The sequence below is a fragment of the Cherax quadricarinatus genome, chromosome 68, assembly GCF_038502225.1.
Source record: "Cherax quadricarinatus isolate ZL_2023a chromosome 68, ASM3850222v1, whole genome shotgun sequence".
NCBI classification, from domain to species: domain Eukaryota; kingdom Metazoa; phylum Arthropoda; class Malacostraca; order Decapoda; family Parastacidae; genus Cherax; species Cherax quadricarinatus.
The window spans coordinates 9,897,860-9,924,316 of record NC_091359.1 but is presented as its reverse complement, the minus strand read 5'-3'; the positions used below and the strand labels follow the sequence as shown (position 1 = coordinate 9,924,316).

Sequence of the window (26,457 nt, the reverse complement as noted above, 5' to 3'; positions counted from 1 at the left end):
AGATATACCTGGTATCCCACATGTTTGAGATGAAAAAAAAAAGACACCAGCAACCCTATCATCCTGTAAAACAATTACAGGTTTCCATTTCACACTCACTTGGCAGGACGGTAGTACCTCCCTGGGTGGCTGCTGTCTACCAACCTACTAACTAGGATCATTATTATTATTTTTAAAATTCACTATCATGATGTGATAACTTCACACACAACCATCAGACCTGAGGTAGCCACTCAAACCCACATCTCTCTGTGCACCTAAGTTAAACCATTTATGGTAATATTTAAAAACTTAGTTAATGCTTGTGTATTAACATACCATCCACCAAAGATTAGGAAGTGGCTTTTTCTGTGGATCCAACCAGACTGCCTCTCATTTCCCCAGACACTGTATGGCCCATATAGATATAGAGCTTCCCATCCATAACTTGTCATTCTCGCCTCTTTTCATCCATAAACTAACACCACCACCCGCTGTATGAGCCTTATGGGTTTAATGCTTAGTTATGATTATAATAATCAGCATTACACATGTATCACCAACACACTGACAAATACCAACATCAGCACATCCAATGGAAATAAGTCACTGACTCTCTTGAGCTATCCTAGGAAATTTACACATGTTGCTATGTATGACAATTATACTTATGTGCCTATACTTAAATAAACTTCCTTACCTCATCACTAGCAACAGCACTCAAATATCAGTATTAATACACCCACATCAAAACATAGGAAGCCACGTAACAAAAAGGATAGAGGTGTCCCTGTTTGCAGATAATATGAAACTGAGAATACAAGCAGGAGAGGACCGAAAAAAGGCTACAATCAGATCTTGAACACTGTAAGTCTGGTCTGACAAGTAGCTAGTGGAATTTAACCCTAGCAAGTGCAAAGTTATGACAATTGGGGGCTGTATAACCCTAGATGTTTTTAGTTACTGATTTTGATTATAATGAAGAATGGGGAAAGCAAAGAAGGCTGCAAACCTCACTTTGGGGTGAGTATTGTACCAAACATATTGTCTGAGGTGTACATCAACCAAATAACTGCTGCAGTAAAGGCATGTCTGGCAAATAAAAGACTAGCTTTTAGAAATCTGAGCAGTCATGCATGACACTGTATACAATGTACGTCAAGCTTATGTTGGAGTATGCAGCACCAGTATGGAACCCCCACCTGGTCAAGCATGTCAAAGTGGTGATCCCCTCTCCACCTAGCTGTTTATAGCCCCGGCTCTATTTTCTGCCTGCAGTGCTGCATGACCCTTGCCGGTTTAGCACTTTCTTTGATTATAATAATCCCCCCAGAGGTGCTGTATAATCCTATGAGTTTAGTGCTTCCCCATGATTATACTACTACATTTCTACTATAATAGGGAGGTTAATTGCGTTGTTGCAAGCGGGAAGCAATGATAAAAGGGCTTCGGAGGCTTCTTTATTTGCAATATCGTGGGTACACAGGCAGTTAGTACCTATGGCCCCGAGGGGCCATGCCCAGCGAGGGAGAGAGGAGTAGACTTCGTTGACTATGATGCCTGGATGCCGAGTGAGAGGGAGGCAAGTTTGGGCATACCCACCCAGAGACCTGCCCCCTGGTGGGAACTAGGCATGTAGGCTTAGTCTACATTTCAGTCCGCTACTTACAACATGGTCGTCCTCGACGATAATTGACTGTAAAAAAAACTCAGTCTCTCTCTCGCAGGAACAGGGCACAGAACACACAATAAAAACATATATACATATAGATATAGGAAAAAAACTTCCTACAGGGAGGGAAGAAAAAAAGGGGGGGGGGTGCTAAAAAAGCATCATGGTCCAAGGCTGAGAGCATCGCTGCATGCCTTCCTGCATCTGGACAGATACTGTACGGTGTCCTGTGGAGCGGTGAAGCAGTCATCGTAGTAGTCGCTGCAGGGTTCACTCATCCTGGGGTACAACCTGCTGGTGCCCTCGAGTGAGGCATCGCCAGTACTCGGCAACTGGGCAGGGATCTTCTGGCAAGCAACTCAGGAGGACATTTCTCGACTGGTACTGTCACTGGGGCTGTCACTGCCAGTAAGTGTGGAGCGAGTCGTGGCAGGGACGACTCTGCGAACATTTGGGAGTCTTGACAACGTACACCGTACTGCAGTGAGCAAGCTAGCAGTTAAAGTGACATCATCTTTGTGCAGGCTGCTCACTGAAGCCTTGATACGAGTTACAGTCGCCTGTCGACAGGGCTACTTGCAGCTTGACGAGTGTCATTCTCTCGACAGTTGGAGTTACAGCAGAGGTTAGTCTAAGCATCCTCAGGCTGGTTCTCTACATATTTTTATTTATTTATTTTTATTTGGACATGATACATAGTTGTACAAAGAAATAGTGATTGGGTGTACATGCCAAAAGCCCCTTGTATGCAGAGCATTATGGGAAAGCTTAAAATTAACTTAAAATTAGCTAAGCACTGATATATTCAGTGGTAAAAATTACAGTAAATAAATTACAACATGAGGGTGTTCGGGAGAGGGGTGGGATTAAATTTTGGGGAATCAAATTCAAAATGGGAATTGACACAGTTACTTTTTGCTGATGATACTGTGCTTATGGGAGATTCTAAAGAAAAATTGCAAAGGTTAGTGGATGAGTTTGGGAATGTGTGTAAAGGTAGAAAATTGAAAGTGAACATAGAAAAGAGTAAGGTGATGAGGGTGTCAAATGATTTAGATAAAGAAAAATTGGATATCAAATTGGGGAGGAGGAGTATGGAAGAAGTGAATGTTTTCAGATACTTGGGAGTTGGCATGTCGGCGGATGGATTTATGAAGGATGAGGTTAATCATAGAATTGATGAGGGAAAAAAGGTGAGTGGTGCGTTGAGGTATATGTGGAGTCAAAAAACGTTATCTATGGAGGCAAAGAAGGGAATGTATGAAAGTATAGTAGTACCAACACTCTTATATGGGTGTGAAGCTTGGGTGGTAAATGCAGCAGCGAGGAGACGGTTGGAGGCAGTGGAGATGTCCTGTTTAAGGGCAATGTGTGGTGTAAATATTATGCAGAAAATTCGGAGTGTGGAAATTAGGAAAAGGTGTGGAGTTAATAAAAGTATTAGTCAGAGGGCAGAAGAGGGGTTGTTGAGGTGGTTTGGTCATTTAGAGAGAATGGAGCAAAGTAGAATGACATGGAAAGCATATAAATCTATAGGGTAAGGAAGGCGGGGTAGGGGTCGTCCTCGAAAGGGTTGGAGAGAGGGGGTAAAGGAGGTTTTGTGGGCAAGGGGCTTGGACTTCCAGCAAGCGTGCGTGAGCGTGTTAGATAGGAGTGAATGGAGACGAATGGTACTTGGGACCTGACGATCTGTTGGAGTGTGAGCAGGGTAATATTTAGTGAAGGGATTCAGGGAAACCGGTTATTTTCATATAGTCGGACTTGAGTCCTGGAAATGGGAAGTACAATGCCTGCACTTTAAAGGAGGGGTTTGGGATATTGGCAGTTTGGAGGGATATGTTGTGTATCTTTATATGTGTATGCTTCTAAACTGTTGTATTCTGAGCACCTCTGCAAAAACAGTGATAATGTGCGAGTTTGGTGAAAGTGTTGAATGATGATGAAAGTATTTTCTTTTTGGGGATTTTCTTTCTTTTTTGGGTCACCCTGCCTCGGTGGGAGACGGCCGACTTGTTGAAAAAAAAAAAGAGGTACAAATGAGTATTTCAAATAAGAAGCATTAAAGTTGTACAAATTTGTAGCATAACCATGTATAATACCGAATCAAATAGAGTAAAATCAATGATTTGTAGTGCAGAAACAGGTCATATCGTCATTAGATGTCACTGTGCATTCAAGAGAATGGAGTGTTCTGTTAGGTAATGTAGTTAAAAAAAAAACTGTTTGATAGGGTCACAATTATGAGATACAGTTATTCAGTATTTATTTAGTTGTGGTTGAGTAAGTGGTTTTTAAGAAGAGTCTTGAACTGATAGACAGTATTTCTTTTATATTCACAGGTAATGAATTCCAGATTTTTGGGCCTTTTATGTGAATTGAGTTTTTTTATAGTGTGAGATGGACACGGGGAACATCAAAGAGTGATCTGTGCCTTGTGTTATGGTCATGTGTTCTCTTGAGGTTGGTAAGGAGAAGTTTGAGGGCAGGGTTTATATCTGAGTTTGGTGTTCTATGTATGTAGTAGGCACAATAATAAGTATAGATGTTTTGTACGGTGAGTAAGTTTAGAGTTTTGAATATTGGAGTATGCTGCCTGGAGTGGGAATTTGTTATTCTGACTGCAGCCTTTTGTTGGGTACTTAATGGTCTGAGATGATTTATTGTTGTTGAGCCCAATTCACAAATTCCATAGGTGAGATAGGGGTAAATGAGTGAGTGATACAGGGCCAGGAGGGCTGATTGACTGCACTCTGATGGTCAGGAGGTGAAGTGGAACGAGTCTCGACGGGAATCGTAGCAGTTACGACTCAGCAGGGCATCTATGAGCGATGAGCAATAAGAGCTTTCTGTACAAGGGGCTCAGATGCTCATAACTGACGCTGGGGCTGACTAATGTCAGCTGTCAACGGTCACACACTGGGTGACAAGTAACACGAGGTGCTACACAGTGAAGGGCTCAAAACATGCTGTTGTTTACACACAGCTGGGCACAGACCACTTAATCAGGGGCACACACAAAACTTACACACACCCGCACTGCACATGCGGTACATGGTTTGCACACTACTATACATTACTACTACTACTACTACATTACTCCTACTACTACAACATTACTACTACTACTACTACTACAACATTACTACTACTACTACATTACTACTACTACTACTACATTACTACTACTACTACTACATTACTACTACTACTACTACATTACTACTACTACATTACTACTACATTACTACTACTACTACTACATTACTACTACTACTACATTACTACTACTACATTCCCCTCATGGAAGGTTCCTTGATGTTGGTGAGGGGCTCTTGATTTAGGGAATTGGATCTGTGCTCCAGTTCCCCGAATTAAGCCTGAATGCCTTCCACATCCCCCCCTGGGCGCTGTATAATCCTACGGGTTTAGCGCTTCCCCCTTGATTATAATAATAATACTACTACATTACTACTACTACTACCTGGAGTTTACCCGGAGAGAGTTCCAGGGGTCAACGCCCCCGCGGCCCGGTCTGTGACCAGGCCTCCTGGTGGATCAGAGCCTGATCAACCAGGCTGTTGCTGCTGGCTGCACGCAAACCAACGTACGAGCCACAGCCCGGCTGGTCAGGAACCGACTTTAGGTGCTTGTCCAGTGCCAGCTTGAAGACTGCCAGGGGTCTGTTGGTAATCCCCCTTATGTATGCTGGGAGGCAGTTGAACAGTCTCGGGCCCCTGACACTTATTGTATGGTCTCTTAACGTGCTAGTGACACCCCTGCTTTTCATTGGGGATGTTGCATCGTCTGCCAAGTCTTTTGCTTTCGTAGTGAGATTTTGTGTTTTCAAGTTCGGTACTAGTCCCTCTAGGATTTTCCAGGTGTATATAATCATGTATCTCTCCCGCCTGCGTTCCAGGAAATACAGGTTCAGGAACCTCAAGCGCTCCCAGTAATTGAGGTGTTTTATCCCCGTTATGCGCGCTGTGAAAGTTCTCTGTACATTTTCTAGGTCAGCAATTTCACCTGCCTTGAAAGGTGCTACATTACTACTACTACATTACTACTACTACATTACTACTACTACCACTACTACATTACTACACTACTCACAACACACATTGCATAACACTACATTACTACACTACAACTTACTACTACTACTACACTACACATTACTACACCATCACATACTACTACTCACTTACTACACAACTACATTTCACTACTACCACCATACATTCCACCACCACATACACTCACCCACCACCATCACACCACCACTTCACCACCTACATCACACCACACATCACCCACCCCACCACACCACCACTACATCACTCACTACCACCACTACCCCACTCACTACCATTACATTCACACCCCACACTCCACTCATCATCCACCACCTACATCACCACCTACCACCACTACATCACTCACTACCACCACATCACCTACATCACTACCACCACCACATCACCACCACATCACCACCATACATCACCACCACCACCACCACCACACCACCATCATCACACCACCACACCACCACCACCACATCACATACCACCACCACCACATCACCACCACACATCACTCCACCACCACATCACCTACCATCACATCACCACACACCACCACAACCACCATCACCACCACCACATCACTACCACCACATCCACCACCACCACATCATCCACCATCACCACCACCACATCACCCCACTCACCTCCACCACATCATCACCACCACCACCACACCACCACCACCACCACATCACCACCACCACATCACCTACCACACATCACCTACCACCACCACCACTCACCACCACCATCACATCATCACCACCACATCACCACCACCATCACCACCACATCACCACACTACCACCACCACCATCACCACCACCACATCACTACCATCACCATCACACCACATCACACATCACCACTACCACCACCACACCACCACATCACCACACCACATCACTCACCACCATCATCCACCACCACATCACCACACCACCACATCACCACCACCACCACCACCACACACACTACACATCACTCACCACCACCACATCACCACCACCACACTCACTCACCACATCACCACCACCACACCACCACCACCACATCACCACCACCACATCACCTCACCACCACATCACTACCACCACACATTAGCATACATAGAGGTACAAAAAAATACAGGTAAGAGCAGCATGACAGCCTCGTGCAGATCCTAGTATCATCCGCAAAGGATGATACGGTGCTGTGGTGTATATCTCTGTTTATGTCTGATATTTTCTTTAATTCGATGTTTACAGTATTGGCTAGCGTGACTGGGCTCGGGTGAGAGAAGACGTATGTAGTGTCATCTGCAAAAAGTGTGGATTTGAGTAATTGCGAAGCATTTGGTAGGTCATTTATGTATAGGAGAAAGAGAAGAGGGCCAAGGACACTTCCCTGTGGGACACCAACTGTAATTGGTTGAGCGGAAGAGCTTGCCCCATTTGCGTACACATATTGGCTTCTGTTGCTGAGGTATGACTTGAGGTAGTTGAGGGAGTCATGGTCAACTGTATCACTACTACTACATTACTACTACTACTACTACATTACTACTACTACATTACTACTACTACTACATTACTACTACTACTACATTACTACTACTACATTACTACTACTACATTACTACTACATTACTACTACTACTACTACATTACTACTACTACATTACTACTACTACTACATTACTACTACTACTACATTACTACTACTACATTACTACTACTACTACTACTACATTACTACTACTACATTACTACTACTACTACATTACTACTACATTACTACTACTACATTACTACTAGTACATTACTACTAGTACATTACTACTACTACTACATTACTACTACTACATTACTACTACTACTACTACATTACTACTACTACTACATTACTACTACTACTACTACATTACTACTACTACATTACTACTACTACATTACTACTACTACATTACTACTACTACATTACTACTACTACTACTACTACATTACTACTACATTACTACTACTACATTACTACTACTACTACTACTACATTACTACTACTACTACTACTACATTACTACTACATTACTACTACTACATTACTACTACTACATTACTACTACTACTACTACATTACTACTACTACTACTACTACATTACTACTACTACTACATTTTATTTATTTATTTATTTATTTTATTTAGTAATTTTAGCATACATACAGAGGTACAAAAAAATACAGGTAAGAGCAGCATGACAGCCTCATGCAGATCCTAGTATCATCCGCAAAGGATGATACGGTGCTGTGGTGTATATCTCTGTTTATGTCTGATATTATTTTTTTTTATTATCACACCGGCCGATTCCCACCAAGGCAGGGTGGCCCGAAAAATAAAAACTTTCACCATCATTCACTCCATCACTGTCTTGCCAGAAGGGTGCTTTACACTACAGTTTTTAAACTGCAACATTAACACCCCTCCTTCAGAGTGCAGGCACTGTACTTCCCATCTCCAGGACTCAAGTCCGGCCTGCCGGTTTCCCTGAATCCCTTCATAAATGTTACTTTGCTCACACTCCAACAGCACGTCAAGTATTAAAAACCATTTGTCTCCATTCACTCCTATCAAACACGCTCACGCATGCCTGCTGGAAGTCCAAGCCCCTCGCACACAAAACCTCCTTTACCCCCTCCCTCCAACCCTTCCTAGGCCGACCCCTACCCCGCCTTCCTTCCACTACAGACTGATACACTCTTGAAGTCATTCTGTTTCGCTCCATTCTCTCTACATGTCCCAACCACCTCAACAACCCTTCCTCAGCCCTCTGGACAACAGTTTTGGTAATCCCGCACCTCCTCCTAACTTCCAAACTACGAATTCTCTGCATTATATTCACACCACACATTGCCCTCAGACATGACATCTCCACTGCCTCCAGCCTTCTCCTCGCTGCAACATTCATCACCCACGCTTCACACCCATATAAGAGCGTTGGTAAAACTATACTCTCATACATTCCCCTCTTTGCCTCCAAGGACAAAGTTCTTTGTCTCCACAGACTCCTAAGTGCACCACTCACTCTTTTTCCCTCATCAATTCTATGATTCACCTCATCTTTCATAGACCCATCCGCTGACACGTCCACTCCCAAATATCTGAATACGTTCACCTCCTCCATACTCTCTCCCTCCAATCTGATATTCAATCTTTCATCACCTAATCTTTTTGTTATCCTCATAACCTTACTCTTTCCTGTATTCACCTTTAATTTTCTTCTTTTGCACACCCTACCAAATTCATCCACCAATCTCTGCAACTTCTCTTCAGAATCTCCCAAGAGCACAGTGTCATCAGCAAAGAGCAGCTGTGACAACTCCCACTTTGTGTGTGATTCTTTATCTTTTAACTCCACGCCTCTTGCCAAGACCCTCGCATTTACTTCTCTTACAACCCCATCTATAAATATATTAAACAACCACGGTGACATCACACATCCTTGTCTAAGGCCTACTTTTACTGGGAAAAAATTTCCCTCTTTCCTACATACTCTAACTTGAGCCTCACTATCCTCGTAAAAACTCTTCACTGCTTTCAGTAACCTACCTCCTACACCATACACTTGCAACATCTGCCACATTGCCCCCCTATCCACCCTGTCATACGCCTTTTCCAAATCCATAAATGCCACAAAGACCTCTTTAGCCTTATCTAAATACTGTTCACTTATATGTTTCACTGTAAACACCTGGTCCACACACCCCCTACCTTTCCTAAAGCCTCCTTGTTCATCTGCTATCCTATTCTCCGTCTTACTCTTAATTCTTTCAATTATAACTCTACCATACACTTTACCAGGTACACTCAACAGACTTATCCCCCTATAATTTTTGCACTCTCTTTTATCCCCTTTGCCTTTATACAAAGGAACTATGCATGCTCTCTGCCAATCCCTAGGTACCTTACCCTCTTCCATACATTTATTAAATAATTGCACCAACCACTCCAAAACTATATCCCCACCTGCTTTTAACATTTCTATCTTTATCCCATCAATCCCGGCTGCCTTACCCCCTTTCATTTTACCTACTGCCTCACGAACTTCCCCCACACTCACAACTGGCTCCTCCTCACTCCTACAAGATGTTATTCCTCCTTGCCCTATACACGAAATCACAGCTTCCCTATCTTCATCAACATTTAACAATTCCTCAAAATATTCCTTCCATCTTCCCAATACCTCTAACTCTCCATTTAATAACTCTCCTCTCCTATTTTTAACTGACAAATCCATTTGTTCTCTAGGCTTTCTTAACTTGTTAATCTCACTCCAAAACTTTTTCTTATTTTCAACAAAATTTGTTGATAATATCTCACCCACTCTCTCATTTGCTCTCTTTTTACATTGCTTCACCACTCTCTTAACTTCTCTCTTTTTCTCCATATACTCTTCCCTCCTTGCATCACTTCTACTTTGTAAAAACTTCTCATATGCTAACTTTTTCTCCCTTACTACTCTCTTTACATCATCATTCCACCAATCGCTCCTCTTCCCTCCTGCACCCACTTTCCTGTAACCACAAACTTCTGCTGAACACTCTAACACTACATTTTTAAACCTACCCCATACCTCTTCGACCCCATTGCCTATGCTCTCATTAGCCCATCTATCCTCTGATATTTTCTGTAATTCGATGTTTACAGTATTGGCTAGCGTGACTGGGCTCGGGTGAGAGAAGACGTATGTAGTGTCATCTGCAAAAAGTGTGGATTTGAGTAATTGCGAAGCATTTGGTAGGTCATTTATGTATAGGAGAAAGAGAAGAGGGCCAAGGACACTTCCCTGTGGGACACCAACTGTAATTGGATGAGCGGAAGAGCTTGCCCCATTTGCGTACACATATTGGCTTCTGTTGCTGAGGTATGACTTGAGGTAGTTGAGGGAGTGCCCTCTAATACCATAGTGTGACAATTTTACGTGGAGCAAGTCATGGTCAACTGTATCACTACTACTACATTACTACTACTACATTACTACTACTACTACTACATTACTACTACTACATTACTACTACTACTACATTACTACTACTACATTACTACTACTACATTACTACTACTACATTACTACTACTACTACTACATTACTACTACTACATTACTACTACATTACTACTACTACATTACTACTACTACATTACTACTACTACATTACTACTACTACATTACTACTACTGCATTATTACTACTACATTACCACTACTACTACATTATTACTACTACATTACCACTACTACTACTACATTATTACTACTACATTACCACTACTACTGCATTATTACTACTACATTACCACTACTACTGCATTATTACTACTACATTACCACTACTACTGCATTATTACTAGTACATTACCACTACTACTGCATTATTACTACTACATTACCACTACTACTGCATTATTACTACTACATTACCACTACTACTGCATTATTACTAGTACATTACCACTACTACTGCATTATTACTAGTACATTACCACTACTACTGCATTATTACTATTACATTACCACTACTACTGCATTATTACTACATTACTACTACTACTACATTATTACTACTACATTACCACTACTACTACATTACACAGCGCTGTATAGCCCTTGTGGCTTAGCGCTTCTTTTGATTATAATAATAATACTACATTACTGCTACTACTACACAACTACATTAAATCTACTACTACAGTACTACATTAATACTACTACTGCATTACTATTCCATTAATACTACTACTTTTGCCTCGCTTCACTCCCCTTCCTGTCCCATGTGCCACTACCACTACTCCCCTACCTACTACTACCACTACTACTGCAACTACTACTTCCACTACCAGCATTACCTCTACCACTATTTCTCCATTTCATTCTTGTTTTTGTCCAGTCCCTGTCTACATTTTCTATATATACTGCCTCTCTCTCCTTCATGTGTTAGTGTGACTTGTAAATGGTCCAAGTCAGACCGAAACGTCGTCATAAGCTGCTTCTCTCCTATGTGTGGGTTATTCGTGTAATGATCTAGTATCGGCATTGTGCCTTTTTGGCCCCTCAAGGAAGGTTCCTTGACGCTGGTGAGGGGCTTTTAATCTATGGAATTGGATCTATGTTCGAGTTCCCTGAATTAAGCCTGACTACCTTCCACATTATCCCCCCCCCCCCCACAGGCGCTGTATAATCCTACGGGTTTAGCGCTTCCCCTTGGTTAAATAATGTGCCTTTTTTCTTCATTACAGGTTTAGCGCTCCCTATGAATATAGATGCTGTACCTGGTATCTGTAGACTTTAAACTAAAGTTTGGCCAAAATGCAATTAATCCTATGGGCCTTCAGATTATTGCATATTTTGAATGTATGATAGTTTTGCAATAAAGAATTGTATTGGAAATAACTCACTGACTTTTTTGGGTTATCCTAGGTAATTTACACATATGTTATAAGTACAATAATTGTACTTATGTGTACCTGTACCTAAATAAACTTGTGTGTACCTGTACCTAAATAAACTTGTGTGTACCTGTACCTAAATAAACTTGTGTGTACCTGTACCTAAATAAACTTGTGTGTACCTGTACCTAAATAAACTTGTGTCTACCTGTACCTAAATAAACTTGTGTGTACCTGTACCTAAATAAACTTGCTAAGTGAGCAGAGCTTGCAGAAGCAGTCACTGTTGTGTCAGTGTGTGTGTGAAGGTTACGGTGGGAGGATGTGCGCGCTCACTCCCGTCAACCCATCTTGACATGGATCCTTATTTATCCGAAGAACTTGCCGAAAATAATTTGTGATAAGCTAGAGGGTAGTTGAACATGTATGATCTTGCTATTAAAAAAAATTGTTTTTAGTGTGCGCGTTTTGAAAAGTTTTTGACACATTTGAAATGCTAGTGCAACATTAATTAGTATATCAATATATAAAGATTAAAAGTTTGATAACAGTTTATGTTTAAGATAAATATGAAAATCCAAGTGTTTTCAAAGCCAGTTAATGTGTACATCCAACAGAGTCGTGAATGCAGAGGGTGTTGAAAAATGCTTGCCAAAGTGCAGTGATATTCTTACCATAGGACTACACACACTCATTCCTCACTCTGTATACTCTAAGGTATGTTATTGTAATTACCTGTTTGTATCTACAGGAACAGAGCTGTGCTCATGGTGTCTCGTCTTTAATAATGTTAGTAAGTTTATTTGGGTACAGGTACACTAAGTACATTTATCATACCTAGTAACGCGTAAATTACCTAGGATAACCCCGGGGTCCTTGTTCTCAAAATAAATTGTATATAACAATACAATATACCCTTTTGAAGTTTACTCGAAATTGAAGATTCGATGTTGCGATAAAAACCTGAAATTGGACCCATATTCTGCATTTAAGATCAACTTGCAATTCAGTTTTCTCAAACCAGTGAGCTGTATAGTCCTTGTGGCTTAGCGCTTCTTTTTGATTATAATAATAATAATAATCAAACCAGTGAGTTGCGTTACTAGCCTCTCGCACAATTAACATTTTGTCCTCATCACTTAACACTTCCTGTGGGAAGTTCCTTGATGCCGTTCAGGGAGCTGTATGATTCCTAAGGGCTTAGTGCTCCTACATGAATATAATATTCATTACCATTAAAACAAAAACGAGGCGCTGGCGTCACTAAGCCACTCGCGCACAATTATATACTCATTCTCTCTCATTGGAAGCGAATGAAATCCCAGAAATCAATAATTATACAGGTTAGGAGCAAAATAATACAGTATTGAAGTCACTAGTGACATGGTCCTGTCAGACAACCTGAAATATTAAAGCCAAACAAGTCACCAGCTCCAAATGAGTTGTTTTGAAGGTTTCTAGAGGAATGCAAAGAGAAACTTGGCAAAATCTTAGCTAGTCACTTCAACAGATCACTACAGACGGGCATCGTACCGGATAATTGAAAAATGGCTAATGTGATACTCATTTATAAAGTAGGGACAGGTTCTTAGCTTCAAATTATAGATCATTCGGCTAATCTCAATTGTGGGAAAGTTAATGTTATCAGTACTTGCGATACAATTCGAAACCACCTTGAAAGATATTTGATCAACCAGTCTCAGTACGGTTTTATAAAGGAGCGTTCGTGCCTTAAGATTTTGATAATCTTCAATCACTGAAGTATTCGAGGCTGTACATCAAGATGAAGAATACGATATTGTGTATACGGTCTTCGCTAAGGCGTTTGATGAGAATCTAAATGGGTGATCAATAGGCAACAATTATCAGTACTGGGAAAAATCAGAATAGGGACCCATTAAAAGTGGTGTGTCAAAGGGGTCGGAATTGGGACCCTTATTATTCACATTCTGCGTGAATGACATAGATGAGGAAATAAATAGCGGTATGAGTAAACAAATGGCAGATGCAGTTCATTGCAGGCAAGTGTATTGTTTTAGTACAAGGAAAAGAAAATAACTATAATACCTATTGTGGATAATTGCATTTACTTGGATGTGTAATTATATACATAACAGTAAATGAACAATGATAACTATTATTTATCAGTTAGACAAGTAGGAATTTGGGACACTTAGGTCGCAAAAAATGTCCCCCTTCGATACCTACCACTGTCATATCCTCAAGTTGCTCTGGACCTATTAATTAAATGAAATATACATACACCAGGAATACTGGTAAATATATAAATTTGTGGACTGTATATTAAAAATAATAAATGGTTATATATATACACAATTACATAACAGAAGGAAAATATATCTTAATATCACTCACCAATTTGACTGGATATTAAGTTGTATCATACTCAGAAAAACCTCACTAACTAAATTTATGAAAACACTGGCCAGAATTATACACAAATCTAGAGAGCTTATCTGAGGTTCCTGGAGCTGTCTTGTCCAGTCGTCTGATATTTCAAGTTATGCAGGAATGCATGTCCAACAATTTCGCCTCCTATTTGAGAGGTGTCAGCACAATTTCAACCTTTAGAGCACGAAAATTCCTTCCCATTACACTAACGTTGTATCCAATTCAAAACCAAGATGGCGAGTCCCCTTCTGCGCAGACGCAGACTCTCCGTTTTCTATGACATAAATATTATAAATATACATATAAATACTGAATTTATGGAAAATATATACAGTATTTTCCACACCTATAATATAAATCTTTGCCGAAGGAATGAGAAAAAGATTTTGGAGCGCGGGTTAGCAGAAATGGAGTTACGAAGATTAACAGCATTCTGACTGACGAGAGACGGGGCCGTGATTAACAAAGGTAGAATCAAGCTCCCAGGACCACACGTTAGTTAAGAATCCATTGCCACTAGAGACTGATCATTGATTATCAAATATATAAACAAAGATAAATATTTGTGTTTATATATCTTGGGATGCTTTATCATCACAGTATATTTTTTTATAATTTGAAGGTAATAGGAAAATTGAAGCATTTCTTTGGTATTTTATATAAAATCTTGTAATCTGTAAACACTGATCAAACCGTTGTGAGAGTTTGGATGTGATGTTTATGAAATGAGTGAGTGTGAGTTTGTGTGAATGAATGTGTTTTTTCATTGCAGGATTGTGGATTCATTTGTCTCGCTGCATGATGTGGGGTTGTGTGAATCAATCCACTGCGCAATTGTGGGTTTATAGTACTTATTTCCAGTGCGTGATTGTGGATCTGTGAGTGTTTTTCCATTTTGCAATTGTAGGTTTGTGTGAATGTTTCCAAATTCTGATTGTGGGTTTGTGTGAATGTTTTCAATGTCTGATTCTGGGTTTGTGTGAGTTTCTACTGCGTGAGTGTGGGATTGTGTGAATGTTGTCAGTGTAAAAATAAAAGTACATGTGGCCGAGGTGGTGATGACAACTGCAGTACTTGTGTTCCATGAGGCTGACAGTTTCCACGCTGTTTACCTGGAGTTTACCTGGAGAGAGTTCCGGGGGTCAACGCCCCCGCGGCCCGGTCTGAGACCAGGCCTCCTGGTGGATCAGAGCCTGATCAACCAGGCTGTTGCTGCTGGCTGCACGCAAACCAACATACGAGCCACAGCCCGGCTGATCCGGAACTGACTTTAGGTGCTTGTCCAGTGCCAGCTTGAAGACTGCCAGGGGTCTGTTGGTAATCCCCCTTATGTGTGCTGGGAGGCAGTTGAACAGTCTCGGGCCCCTGACACTTATTGTATGGTCTCTTAACGTGCTAGTGACACCCCTGCTTTTCATTGGGGGGATGGTGCATCGTCTGCCAAGTCTTTTGCTTTCGTAGTGAGTGATTTTCGTGTGCAAGTTCGGTACTAGTCCCTCTAGGATTTTCCAGGTGTATATAATCATGTATCTCTCCCTCCTGCGTTCCAGGGAATACAGGTTTAGGAACCTCAAGCGCTCCCAATAATTGAGGTGTTTTATCTCCGTTATGCGCGCCGTGAAAGTTCTCTGTACATTTTCTAGGTCGGCAATTTCACCTGCCTTGAAAGGTGCTGTTAGTGTGCAGCAATATTCCAGCCTAGATAGAACAAGTGACCTGAAGAGTGTCATCATGGGCTTGGCCTCCCTAGTTTTGAAGGTTCTCATTATCCATCCTGTCATTTTTCTAGCAGATGCGATTGATACAATGTTATGGTCACGATGAAAATTCTCATGTACAAAGTATACTTACTTTTAAGAGTATTTCTTTTAATTGCCAACCTCCCCTCCCCCTCCTCTCTCTCACTACCCTGAATATACCTATGGTGACAGGTTTCGAGTTTTTTTTTTTTCTTCCCTGGCAGCTCGCTCGCGGGCTGTTGGCGGCCTCTTGTCCTTGCGATCACAACTAAGTTATCTGGCGCTTAGCGGAGGTAGTGGTTCAATTTTTTTTTTCAAGACTTCCGTTCTTGTTTTGGTAACATTTATATTGAAGAGGCTTGGACCATGGCTGTCTTATTGTTTCTATACTTTTCACTGGGTCTGTTTCATATTTCTTTCTATATTACTCCAGTACGCTGTTATGGTAGTGTGTGTGTAAGTATAGGACCTGGCCCTCCAGTATCTCACTTCAGTACTTTGGTATGTAATTTTAGGGCCTGACCCTCCAATATCTCGCTGCAGTACGTTGCTCTGGTAGTGTGTAAGTTTAGAACCTGGTCCGCCAATATCTCATTCCAGCACGTTGTTATGGTAGTATATAAGTTTAGGACCAAGCCCTCCAATATCTCACTCCAGTACATGGTTATGGTAGTAAGTTTAGCACTTGTCTCCAATATCTCACTCCAGTACTGTACCTAGTACCTAGCCCTCCAGTATCTCGAGTACATTGTTATGGTAGTGTTTAAGTTTAGGACCTGACCATCCAATATCTTCCAAATTTACTTTCTTATTCATTCATTAGAGATTTGCCGGTACTTCCGGCCCGGGTCTTCTCCAGATGGTGACCCGGCGTTTCTTTCTCAAACTTCAAACAAGTTTGTAGTAAGACAAGCCTCTTCATTTTTAATCAGTTAATGAGTCAGCGTGAATTTTCATTTTTATAAATAATTATGAAAAGTGTCGGCCAGGTAAGGAACAGGTGATTAACAGGTGTAGTGTGGCCGGCTCTGAAGAATGGTGATAAGTATAGAGAGCTTGGGTAATTGTCAGTGATCACTGACTTGGAGTTCAAAATTTTATTTATTTAATCTGTTTACTGTTTCATTGATTTGGATGGGAGATTTAATTTGGTTTAGTTACTATAATTTTTATTTTAGCGTATATATTTGAAGCCTGTACTTGAGAAAGTGTTGCCTAGGTCATTTTTTATCTTTTGCTTAAACCTGTTAGTATAATACAATTCGAATTATTTATTAGCTGTATAACTTTCTGCTAGTTCTGGCATCAAGCCCAATATACACTTTTTCATAGTTATGTTTTTGTCAGTGGATGTGAGGATACTATTGATTAGTCATGGGCTATTTAATCTCTTCGTTGTGACCTCTTTGATTTTTACGTTTGGTTTTAGAGGTTTTGAAATTTATTTTATAAATAAGGAGATATATGAGTTAAACTTGATTAGTGATACATTTTTCTCTTACATTCATTGTTGCTTATTAATATGATAATATTCAGTGATGCCTCACACACAAATAACCCTCACATAGGAGGCAAACTTATGATGTGTATTATGATGTTTCGGTCTAGCTTGGACCATTAACTACTCTCCCATGTGCAGGTTATTTGTGTATTGTTCCAGTCACGGTATTGTGCATATTTCCTTTTAATGATACCTCATCATTGAGCTGAATGAGATTTTATTAGTTCCAAATATTAATTTTGTTATGTTGATAACGTGTGTCTATGGTAACCAGCTTTTTGCGGGTCTTCCTATTGAATGAGGTTGATGCTTGAGTATATTTCAAAACCAAGGTAGACTGCTAGAATGGGATTTAGGAGAAAATCGTAAGTGTTGTTACCACTGGAAACTTACCTGGAGTATACGTGGAGAGGGTTTCGGGGGTCAGAGCCCCATCGGACCGGTCTGTGACTAGGCCTCACGGTGGATCATGGCCTGATCAACCAGGCCACACGCAAACCAACGTACGAACTACAGCCAGGCTGGTCAGGTACTGATTTTGGGTGCCTGTCCAGCGCCTTCTTAAAAAAAAAACAAGGGTCTGTTGGTAATCCCCCTTGTGTATGATGGGAGGCAGTTGAACAGTCTTGGGCCCTTGACACTTATTGTGTTGTCTCTTAGCGTACTCTTGGCGCCCCTGCTTTTCATTGGGGGTATGTTGCATCCCCTTCCCAGGCTTTTGCTTTCGTAAGGAGTGATTTTCGTGTGCAGATTTGGGACTAGTCCCTCTTAAGATTTTCCAAGTGTATATTATCATGTATCTTTCTTGCCTGCGTTCCAGGGAATACAAACCAAGGGACATCAACTGTTCCCAGTAATTTAGGTGCTTTATCGTACTTATACGTACCGTGAAAGTTCTTTTTTTCATTCCCCAGGTCGGCAGTTTCGCCTGCCTTGAAAGGGGCCGTTAGTGTAAAGCAATATTCCAGCCTAAAGAAAACAAGCGATTTGAAGAGAATTTATAATGGGCTTGGCATCCCTAGTTTTGAAGGTTATCATTATCCATCCTATCCTTTTCCTAGCAGATGGGGTAGATACATTTTTGTGATCTTTGAAAGCGAGATCTTCTGACATTATTACTCAGAGGTCCTTCACATTAGTTTTTCGTTCTATTATGTAGTTGCAATCTATTTTATACTCCGATAGTTTTTCTTTCCTCGAGTTTTCCATATCGAAGTAATTGAAATTTCCTTTCATTGACCTTCATATTGTTTTCTGCGGCTCATTTAAAGATTTGGTCGTGTCCGCTTGGAGACTTGCAGTGTTTTCGATGGAGGACACTGGCATGAAAATCTGGGTGTCATCCTCAAAGGAAAACACGGTGCTGTGGCTTACATCTCTGTCTATGTCAGATAAACAGAGATGTAATCCACAGCACTGTGTCTTGAAGCAAATAGTATATAAACTATATCGTGAAATGGAACTTTAGGAGAATAACTCGGCTCCCATAACTCTCTCTCTCTCTCTCTCTCTCTCTCTCTCTCTCTCTCTCTCTCTCTCTCTCTCTCTCTCTCTCTCTCTCTCTCACACACACACACACAGCCTTACAGTTGTTAGGAAGTGGAACAATCTGGAGAGTGAAGTAGCGGAGGCAAGATCCACACATAACTTTAAGAAGAGGTACGATAAGGCTCTTGGAGCAGGGAGTGTGTGGACCTATTAGCGATCAGCGAAGAGGCGGTGCCAGGAGTTGTGAATCGACCTCTTCAACCAAAAATAGGTGAGCACATACATACACACACACATGGACGGACCGTTGAATCTATGCACATACTGTGCACGTCTCCCTAATACGGAGCACGCCTACCTGCACTGCTACCGCCTCCAGCGAGCAAAACTGGTCCGAGGACGCTTTGGAAAAAAAAAAAAACTTGCTACAGGGTGAAGAAACCGCATCATCGTCATCGTGTATATCACAGATAATCAGGTTTTATTGTCAATTTCCCGCCTTCCGTTGCTAATGTTGAATTACTATACAAATATATATATATATATATATATATATATATATATATATATATATATATATATATATACATATATATATATATACGGCCAGCAGTAACAGCCTGGTTGATCTGACCCTGATCCACCATGAGGCCTGGTCTCAGACCGGGCCGCGGGGGCGTTGACCCCCGAAACCCACTCCAGGTAATAAATAAATAAATTATATATATATATATATATATATATATATATATATATATATATATATATATATATATATATATATACACACACACACACACTTTGTGTCAGAAATGAGTATGCACATTCCCCTTTGTCTTTTTAACTGACGCTTTCTAAAGCAGTTATTTACGCTTCAAGTTAGTTTGAGCTATTCTAAGAGGGAGATATAAAGTTCCAAGACACTTCTTTCATGTGATACATAAAAGAAGATGCATGGAGAGTTTTACTGGCGTTGTATGTATCTTCATTTATTCGTGGAATGTTTGAGTTAGAACAAGTTGAGTCTATAGGTATCTCATTGCTTTGGTGTGAGCGCAGGTTGGGTTTGAGATATGTGGGTGTTCCTTGTGCTCTTACTCACTGCCCCTGACCGTGACCCTGAGCCAGCTCAGGCGTTCCCAGAGGAGAGGGAAGCAAGAGCAGGATGTACACTAAGGAGAAGAGGAATACAAAATGTGGAAGAGCAAGTATGGGAAAGAGGAGGAAGAGAAGAGGTTTCATGTGGTACAAGAGAAAAGTAAAATGCAATAGCAAGATATTGAGGTTGAAATATAGATATGCAAGAAGAGGTAATTGGAAATGTAAGTGATTATGGGGGGAATACGATGAATAAGAGGACTAGGCATATGAAACAACACACTGAATGTCCGGGGTTCGATCCCCGGTACGGGTGGAAACGTTGGGCATGTTTCCTTACGCCTGCTGCCCCTGTTCACCTGGGTGTTAGCATCCTAGCGTGGGTCGCATCCTGGGGGTGATAGTATACTTTATTTAAGGCTGGGGCTCTGAAGTGAGCCGAGGTAGGATAACAGCTCTTAGCCTGTAAGACTGATTTGTGTAAACCAAAAAAAAAAAAAGGTGGCCCGGTGGCCTGGTGGCTAAAGCTCCCGCTTCACACACGGAGGGCCCGGGTTCGATTCCCGGCGGGGTGGAAACATTTCGACACGTTTCCTTACACCTGTTGTCCTGTTCACCTAGCAGCAAATAGGTACCTGGGTGTTAGTCGACTGGTGTGGGTCGCATCCTGGGGGACAAGATTAAGGACCCCAATGGAAATAAGTTAGACAGTCCTCGATGACGCACTGACTTTCTTGGGTTATCCTGGGTGGCTAACCCTCCGGGGTTAAAAATCCGAACGAAATCTTCTGATATCTTATATCTTGATGGCAGGGCAAGAGAGGGCATTATACGTGAGGCCGTCTGCTGCCCGGGGCCGGGCTGATACCCGTCTGGTCACTCCAGAGTCACTGGGTCGTTCAACTCACCTGTCCCACTGCCTCACTCTTGCTGCTCTTCGACTCTTTTCTGCTGCTGTGTGGGTGGTTACTGTGCTATGAGAATTCCGCTGCTGTGTAGTAGATGGTGTTTTGTTTATTTTGCAGGTGTTTGTGGGGACGGGAGAGTTTTTGAACATTTGTAGTTGTCGGTGCTGTTTATGACAGTTGCTGCTTGTATATGTGTGTGTGCGTGTGTGAATGACATTCTTAAGTTTGCCAATGCAAATATTCAACCACAGTTATTTGGTTCATGTGTGCGTCCGGTGATAAGCTTGGTATTATGCCTATTGCTAGTTTACTTTTCTAAAGTTTGCCTTTGTTCATCCAGTCTATATTCCGTACCTCGTCTTTTCTTTTTTCGAATTGTATGACCTTGCATGTGCCACCTGTGTTATCCTTCCTAAAGTTTCTCCAGGTCCTCTTGTAGCCTTGGCCTGTTTTTTTTTTTTGGCATTTAGCTGTACATCATTCTCAAACAGAAATAAACAAGACGATCTCATCAAGCATATCGTTTAACTGTTTAAGTGTATCAAGAAGATAATGGGTTCCAGTGTGGAATCTTGTAGGGCACCGTCACACTCGTACATTTGAACACGTCTTTCTAGAATATCACTCTCCTACATCTCAAATATTCCCGTTGCCCCTATGTTTTCTTCTAGCTTGTAGACTAGTTTCTTGCAGGGAACAATATTAAATATTGTATTACAGTTGGGAAATATTGAGTCCACTAATCCCTCTCTTTCCTTCTTAATCCTTGTTGCTGCCATAAAAATCCAGTAAATTTATGAGACAAGGTTTACATAGGCTTATTATACGTCCAGTTTTGACCGGGATTGTCCCGGTTTGTTATTTGAGAGTCCTGTGCCGAGGTCCGTCCTTGTCAGTATGTAATTTTGTCCCGGACAGAAACATCGCAGATGAACAACGTATGTCTCAGGAAAGAGGTAGAATGACTGAATCTACAGTAAAAAGGCTAATGTGCTGAAAAAAATAAACATTGATTTAAGTTGCAGTGAGTTTTATGACAAAATTGCAAATATACCATTAATAAGGAAGGTTCATTGTAGTGAAAATTACGAATGATTATCCAAAGAACAACATTCTTTTTCATTTTGTAGTCTTTAATTGAGGAATTGGGACATTTTAACCTTCGTTTGTATTGAAGAAAATATATCTATTATATATTTCATGTATTTTTTTTTCAAAACCTTAAAAATATCTTGGTAAGCCTAAGTTTTCTTAACCTAAAGCTCAAATTAGTTGTCATTAAAGATCCAGGTTGGTATAGTACTAATGTTTAATATAACAATAGTAATAATAAAAATAATAATAACAGCTATAATCTAAGGCTCATTGGCTCCAGTAGTTCCAACATTCTAGTATTATGTGCTCCATCAGATAATTTGCTGGGAAATTGGACTGGCCTTTAACTGAATGCTAGAACAGCATTCGCTATTTTCCAGATTTCTGAAATATGCACTGTCTCCTTCGAGGTTTGGTAGATTTTTGCTAGCAGTTCACATTGTGCTTTTGCTCGGTTACTCTTAAACCTGTGTGGAGTTTGCTTCCACCACTTTCTCATTAGTACTACCCCGAGACGGAAAAACTGTGATTCGTCTATTTTTAACTTCCATCTCTCTTCTCTTGAACGTAGTACTCGCATTAAAAAATGTTCATTGTTATTCGCTCCATCAGTTCCTCGTGTGTGTGGGGGGGGGCATTAATATTGTTAACAACCTTTAATGACTCACGAAATCGTAATGACACGATTGCAAACATTTTTAGCTATAGTAGTTATTTTGTAGCTCTTCTTTGGAATTTTTGTAACTTACCCACATTGTTTTAGACATGGTCACCACACATCACCAGCATATTCCAGTTTTGGACTAGCATATGTTGTACATAGGTTTCCATATATTCATTTAAATGATTTTCCAGCAACAATTTTTTTAATAACTCCTTGATCCCTCTCTCTGCCTGATGCATGATATGGATTATATATATTCTCAATGTAGCATTATTGGGTTTTCACCCGTTTCCATTACATGGTATTTATCTACCTTAAATTCATTTATCCATCTGTCACTATATTAGTTCAGTTGATGTAAGCCATCGTAGTGATTTACTCGTTTTTGGTGTTTATTTTACCTAAGACTTTTCTACACATTCATATAGTTTTCTGTTCTGTTTGGTAAGTCATATAAATAAAGAAACCATTATTAATCTATAAATTCTTATGGCACCCCATTTTTGACAACTGAGCACGAGGACACTTTTACCCTTCTTGTAGGTTCGCCGGTGCTGTCCCGGCTCGAGTCTTCTCCGGATGGTGACCCGGTTGCTTTTATCATTATGAATGTTCCATTTTCCTTTCGTCCATTGCAATGATTTACGTTTAGCTTCTCTTATAATTTGCAGCTTCCAAACTAGTCATGAAAATTTCATGGGAACTGTCAAAAGCTTTCTTAACGTCTAGATTAATACAGTCGGTCCATCCGTATCTTTCTTGAGCAGTTTATATACATGAATTTGCAGATCGAAAACCGAATTGTTTAGAAACTAATAAGTTTTTGCTCTCCAAGTATTTTATCTACTTTCTGTGTGTATGTGTGTGTGTGTGTGTGTGTGTGTGTGTGTGTGTGTGTGTGTGTGTGTGTGTGTGTGTGTGTGTGGTTACTAGTTGTCAAAGGCACTTCTCGATAAAAACTTGGCCTGATATATTTTGTTGTTTGCTGTGGTGTGGTGATTTGTGTGTGTGTGTGTGTGTGTGTGTGTGTGTGTGTGTGTGTGTGTGTGTGTGTGTGTGTGTGTGTGTGTGTGTCTAAATGTGATTACTCGTGTTTGTTGGACTCGAGCTCTTGAGTTTTAAACCCCTTTTCTTCGAGCCCTGAATTGCAATGTATGTTTGGAAGTGTTTGTACAGTGTGTTTGCACGTGTTTACTTGCAAACTTTTGTTAGTGGGGGTGTGCTTGCCTGGGGTGAAGGAGGAAGTAGGGCAGGTGTGGTGGGGAGAATGTGTGGTGGGTGTGGGAAAGGTTTGGTGGGTGTGGGAAAGGTTTGGTGGTGTGGGAAAAGTTGGTGGATGTGGGAGAGGCCTGGTGGGTGTGGGAAAGGTTTGGTGGATGTGGGAATGGCTTGGTGAGTGTGGGAAAGGTTTTGTTGGTGTGGGAAAGGTTTGGTGGGTGTGGGAAAGGTTTGGTGGTGTTGGAAAAGTTAGTGGATGTAGTAGAGGTTTGGTGGGTGTGGGAAAGGTTGGTGGATGTGGAAAGGGTTTGGTGGGTGTGTGAAAGGTTGGTGGATGTGGAAAGGGTTTGGTGGGTGTGGGAAAGGTTGGTGGATGTGGAAAGGGTTTGGTGGGTGTGGGAAAGGTTGGTGGATGTGGGAGAGGTTTGGTGGACGTGGGAGAGGTTTGATAGGTGTGGGAAAGGTTGTGGTAGATGTGGGAAAGGTTGTGGTGGTTATGGGAAAGGTTGGGTGTGGGAAAGGTTGAGGTGAGTGTGGGGAAGGTTGAGGTTTGTGTGGGTTAGGTTGTGGATGGTGTGGGGTGGGGGGTGGGGGCAGGGGCAATGGAAGGGAGGCTGGCCGCAGTAAAATCGGGCTCATCGTCCATTTACCGACAGGTCGTGGCGCAGCCTGCAACTGGTCTGTACCAGCCCGCCTACACGCCCACAACCAAATCAGCTACGCCCATACCCACACCAGCTCCCTGCAACTGGTCTGCGTCAGGCTGCCCACACTCCCTTAACTAAACCAGTCCACCCATATCTATACCAGCATTTTGCACGTTTCTGCAACACAACGCCCGAACGTCCGCAATCACAGTATCACGCCCACACATCCATAATTGTATACTCACACCCTAAATGTCTCTTTGTTATGTGTTATCTTAAAGTTATCGTGACTTATTTTCTTATTTCATCGTTAAAGCTAGCAAGCAAGTTATATTTACACTGTAACACAGGAGAGTTTTAAAATGGAGAAACAGACCGGGTGACATAAGTTGCTAAAGGAATAAGGAAGTACTCTACCTTGCTAGCACAGTGGTCTCCAGGAGCATGATTGTTGATGACTTAGCAAAACTCGCATTAAATAAAGAGAATGTCGAAGATACTTTTGGTTTCTTAATCAAGTTTAAAGAAAATTTCAGAAAATTACTAGCAAATGAGTTTGAAAATAACAAAGTCAGTAGACTGCAAGACACTGTTACTGCTAAATTATGGTCGGGATATAAGTATCTGGCAGTATGCGTTGTATGGATATGCCAGTGACAAAATGCAAAATGTTCTGACAATGACTGGGCCATACACTGGAACACTACAAGGTGCTCTCAAAAAATTCTCAGACTCGAACTTTCGCGCACTTCCTGGGTGAAATATGGAATCGGCGTAAATTACGCTACTTAGTACATTCCTTTGTGAAGTAATGTGGCGAGTTTCTGTGTGGTCGGCCATTCCGTTAAGGTTAGACGGGAATTTCTTTGTCGTTTTGTCAGTGCATTGTTACGCTTTTTTGTAAATCGTAATGAAATACTATTTAAAAAAATTAACAGTGTATGTGTGTGTGTGTGTGTGTACACTTCTGTTTCAAGCTCAGTAAAACATCTAGTAAAAGTCATAAAATGCTTCCGCAAGCATTTGACGACGAAACAATGGGTCGGACTCAGTGTTTTGAATGGTTTTCTCGATTCAAAGCAGGACGAACGTCTGTTGATGATGAATGCTGTTGTTATCCATCAGTGTCAGAAACACGCTAGTGTTGAAAGAGTGAGGAAGGCCATTTACGAAGATTGTCGTCAGAGAATCCAGGACATTGCAAGTGCTGTGGGAATTTCTTGTTCATGTCAAAGTATTTTGACTGAAAATTTGAACATGAGGTGAGTGGCTGCGAAATTTGTGCCCCGCTTGCTGGCTCAAGACCAGAAAGATCATTTTCTTGCCAGAATCATGGCGATCATTCCCCACCCTCCTTACTCCCCAGATCTAGCTCCCTATGACTTCTTTCTCTTCCCAAAAATAAAAATAGCACTCAAGGGGCGGCGTTTTAATGACGTAGAGGAGATTCAAGCAGAATCGCAGGCTGCGCTAAACGCTTTTAATAAAGAGTTCCAGAAATGTTTTGAGAAGTGGCAGAGGCAATGGGATCA

At 41.2% G+C, this 26,457-nt stretch overlaps 1 protein-coding gene across 1 annotated transcript in view; it reads left to right on the top strand.

The window, feature by feature from the left end:
• Positions 1-12,469: 12,469 nt before the first annotated feature.
• The window catches only part of LOC128697766 (pleckstrin homology domain-containing family G member 5), a 1,323,529-nt gene continuing 1,309,541 nt past the window's right edge, over positions 12,470-26,457 (top strand). Inside the window, exon 1 of the mRNA XM_070099658.1 lies at positions 12,470-12,872. Coding sequence (XP_069955759.1) covers positions 12,756-12,872 — 117 coding nt within the window. The 5' untranslated portion in view covers positions 12,470-12,755. The remainder of the gene's footprint in view (positions 12,873-26,457) is intronic.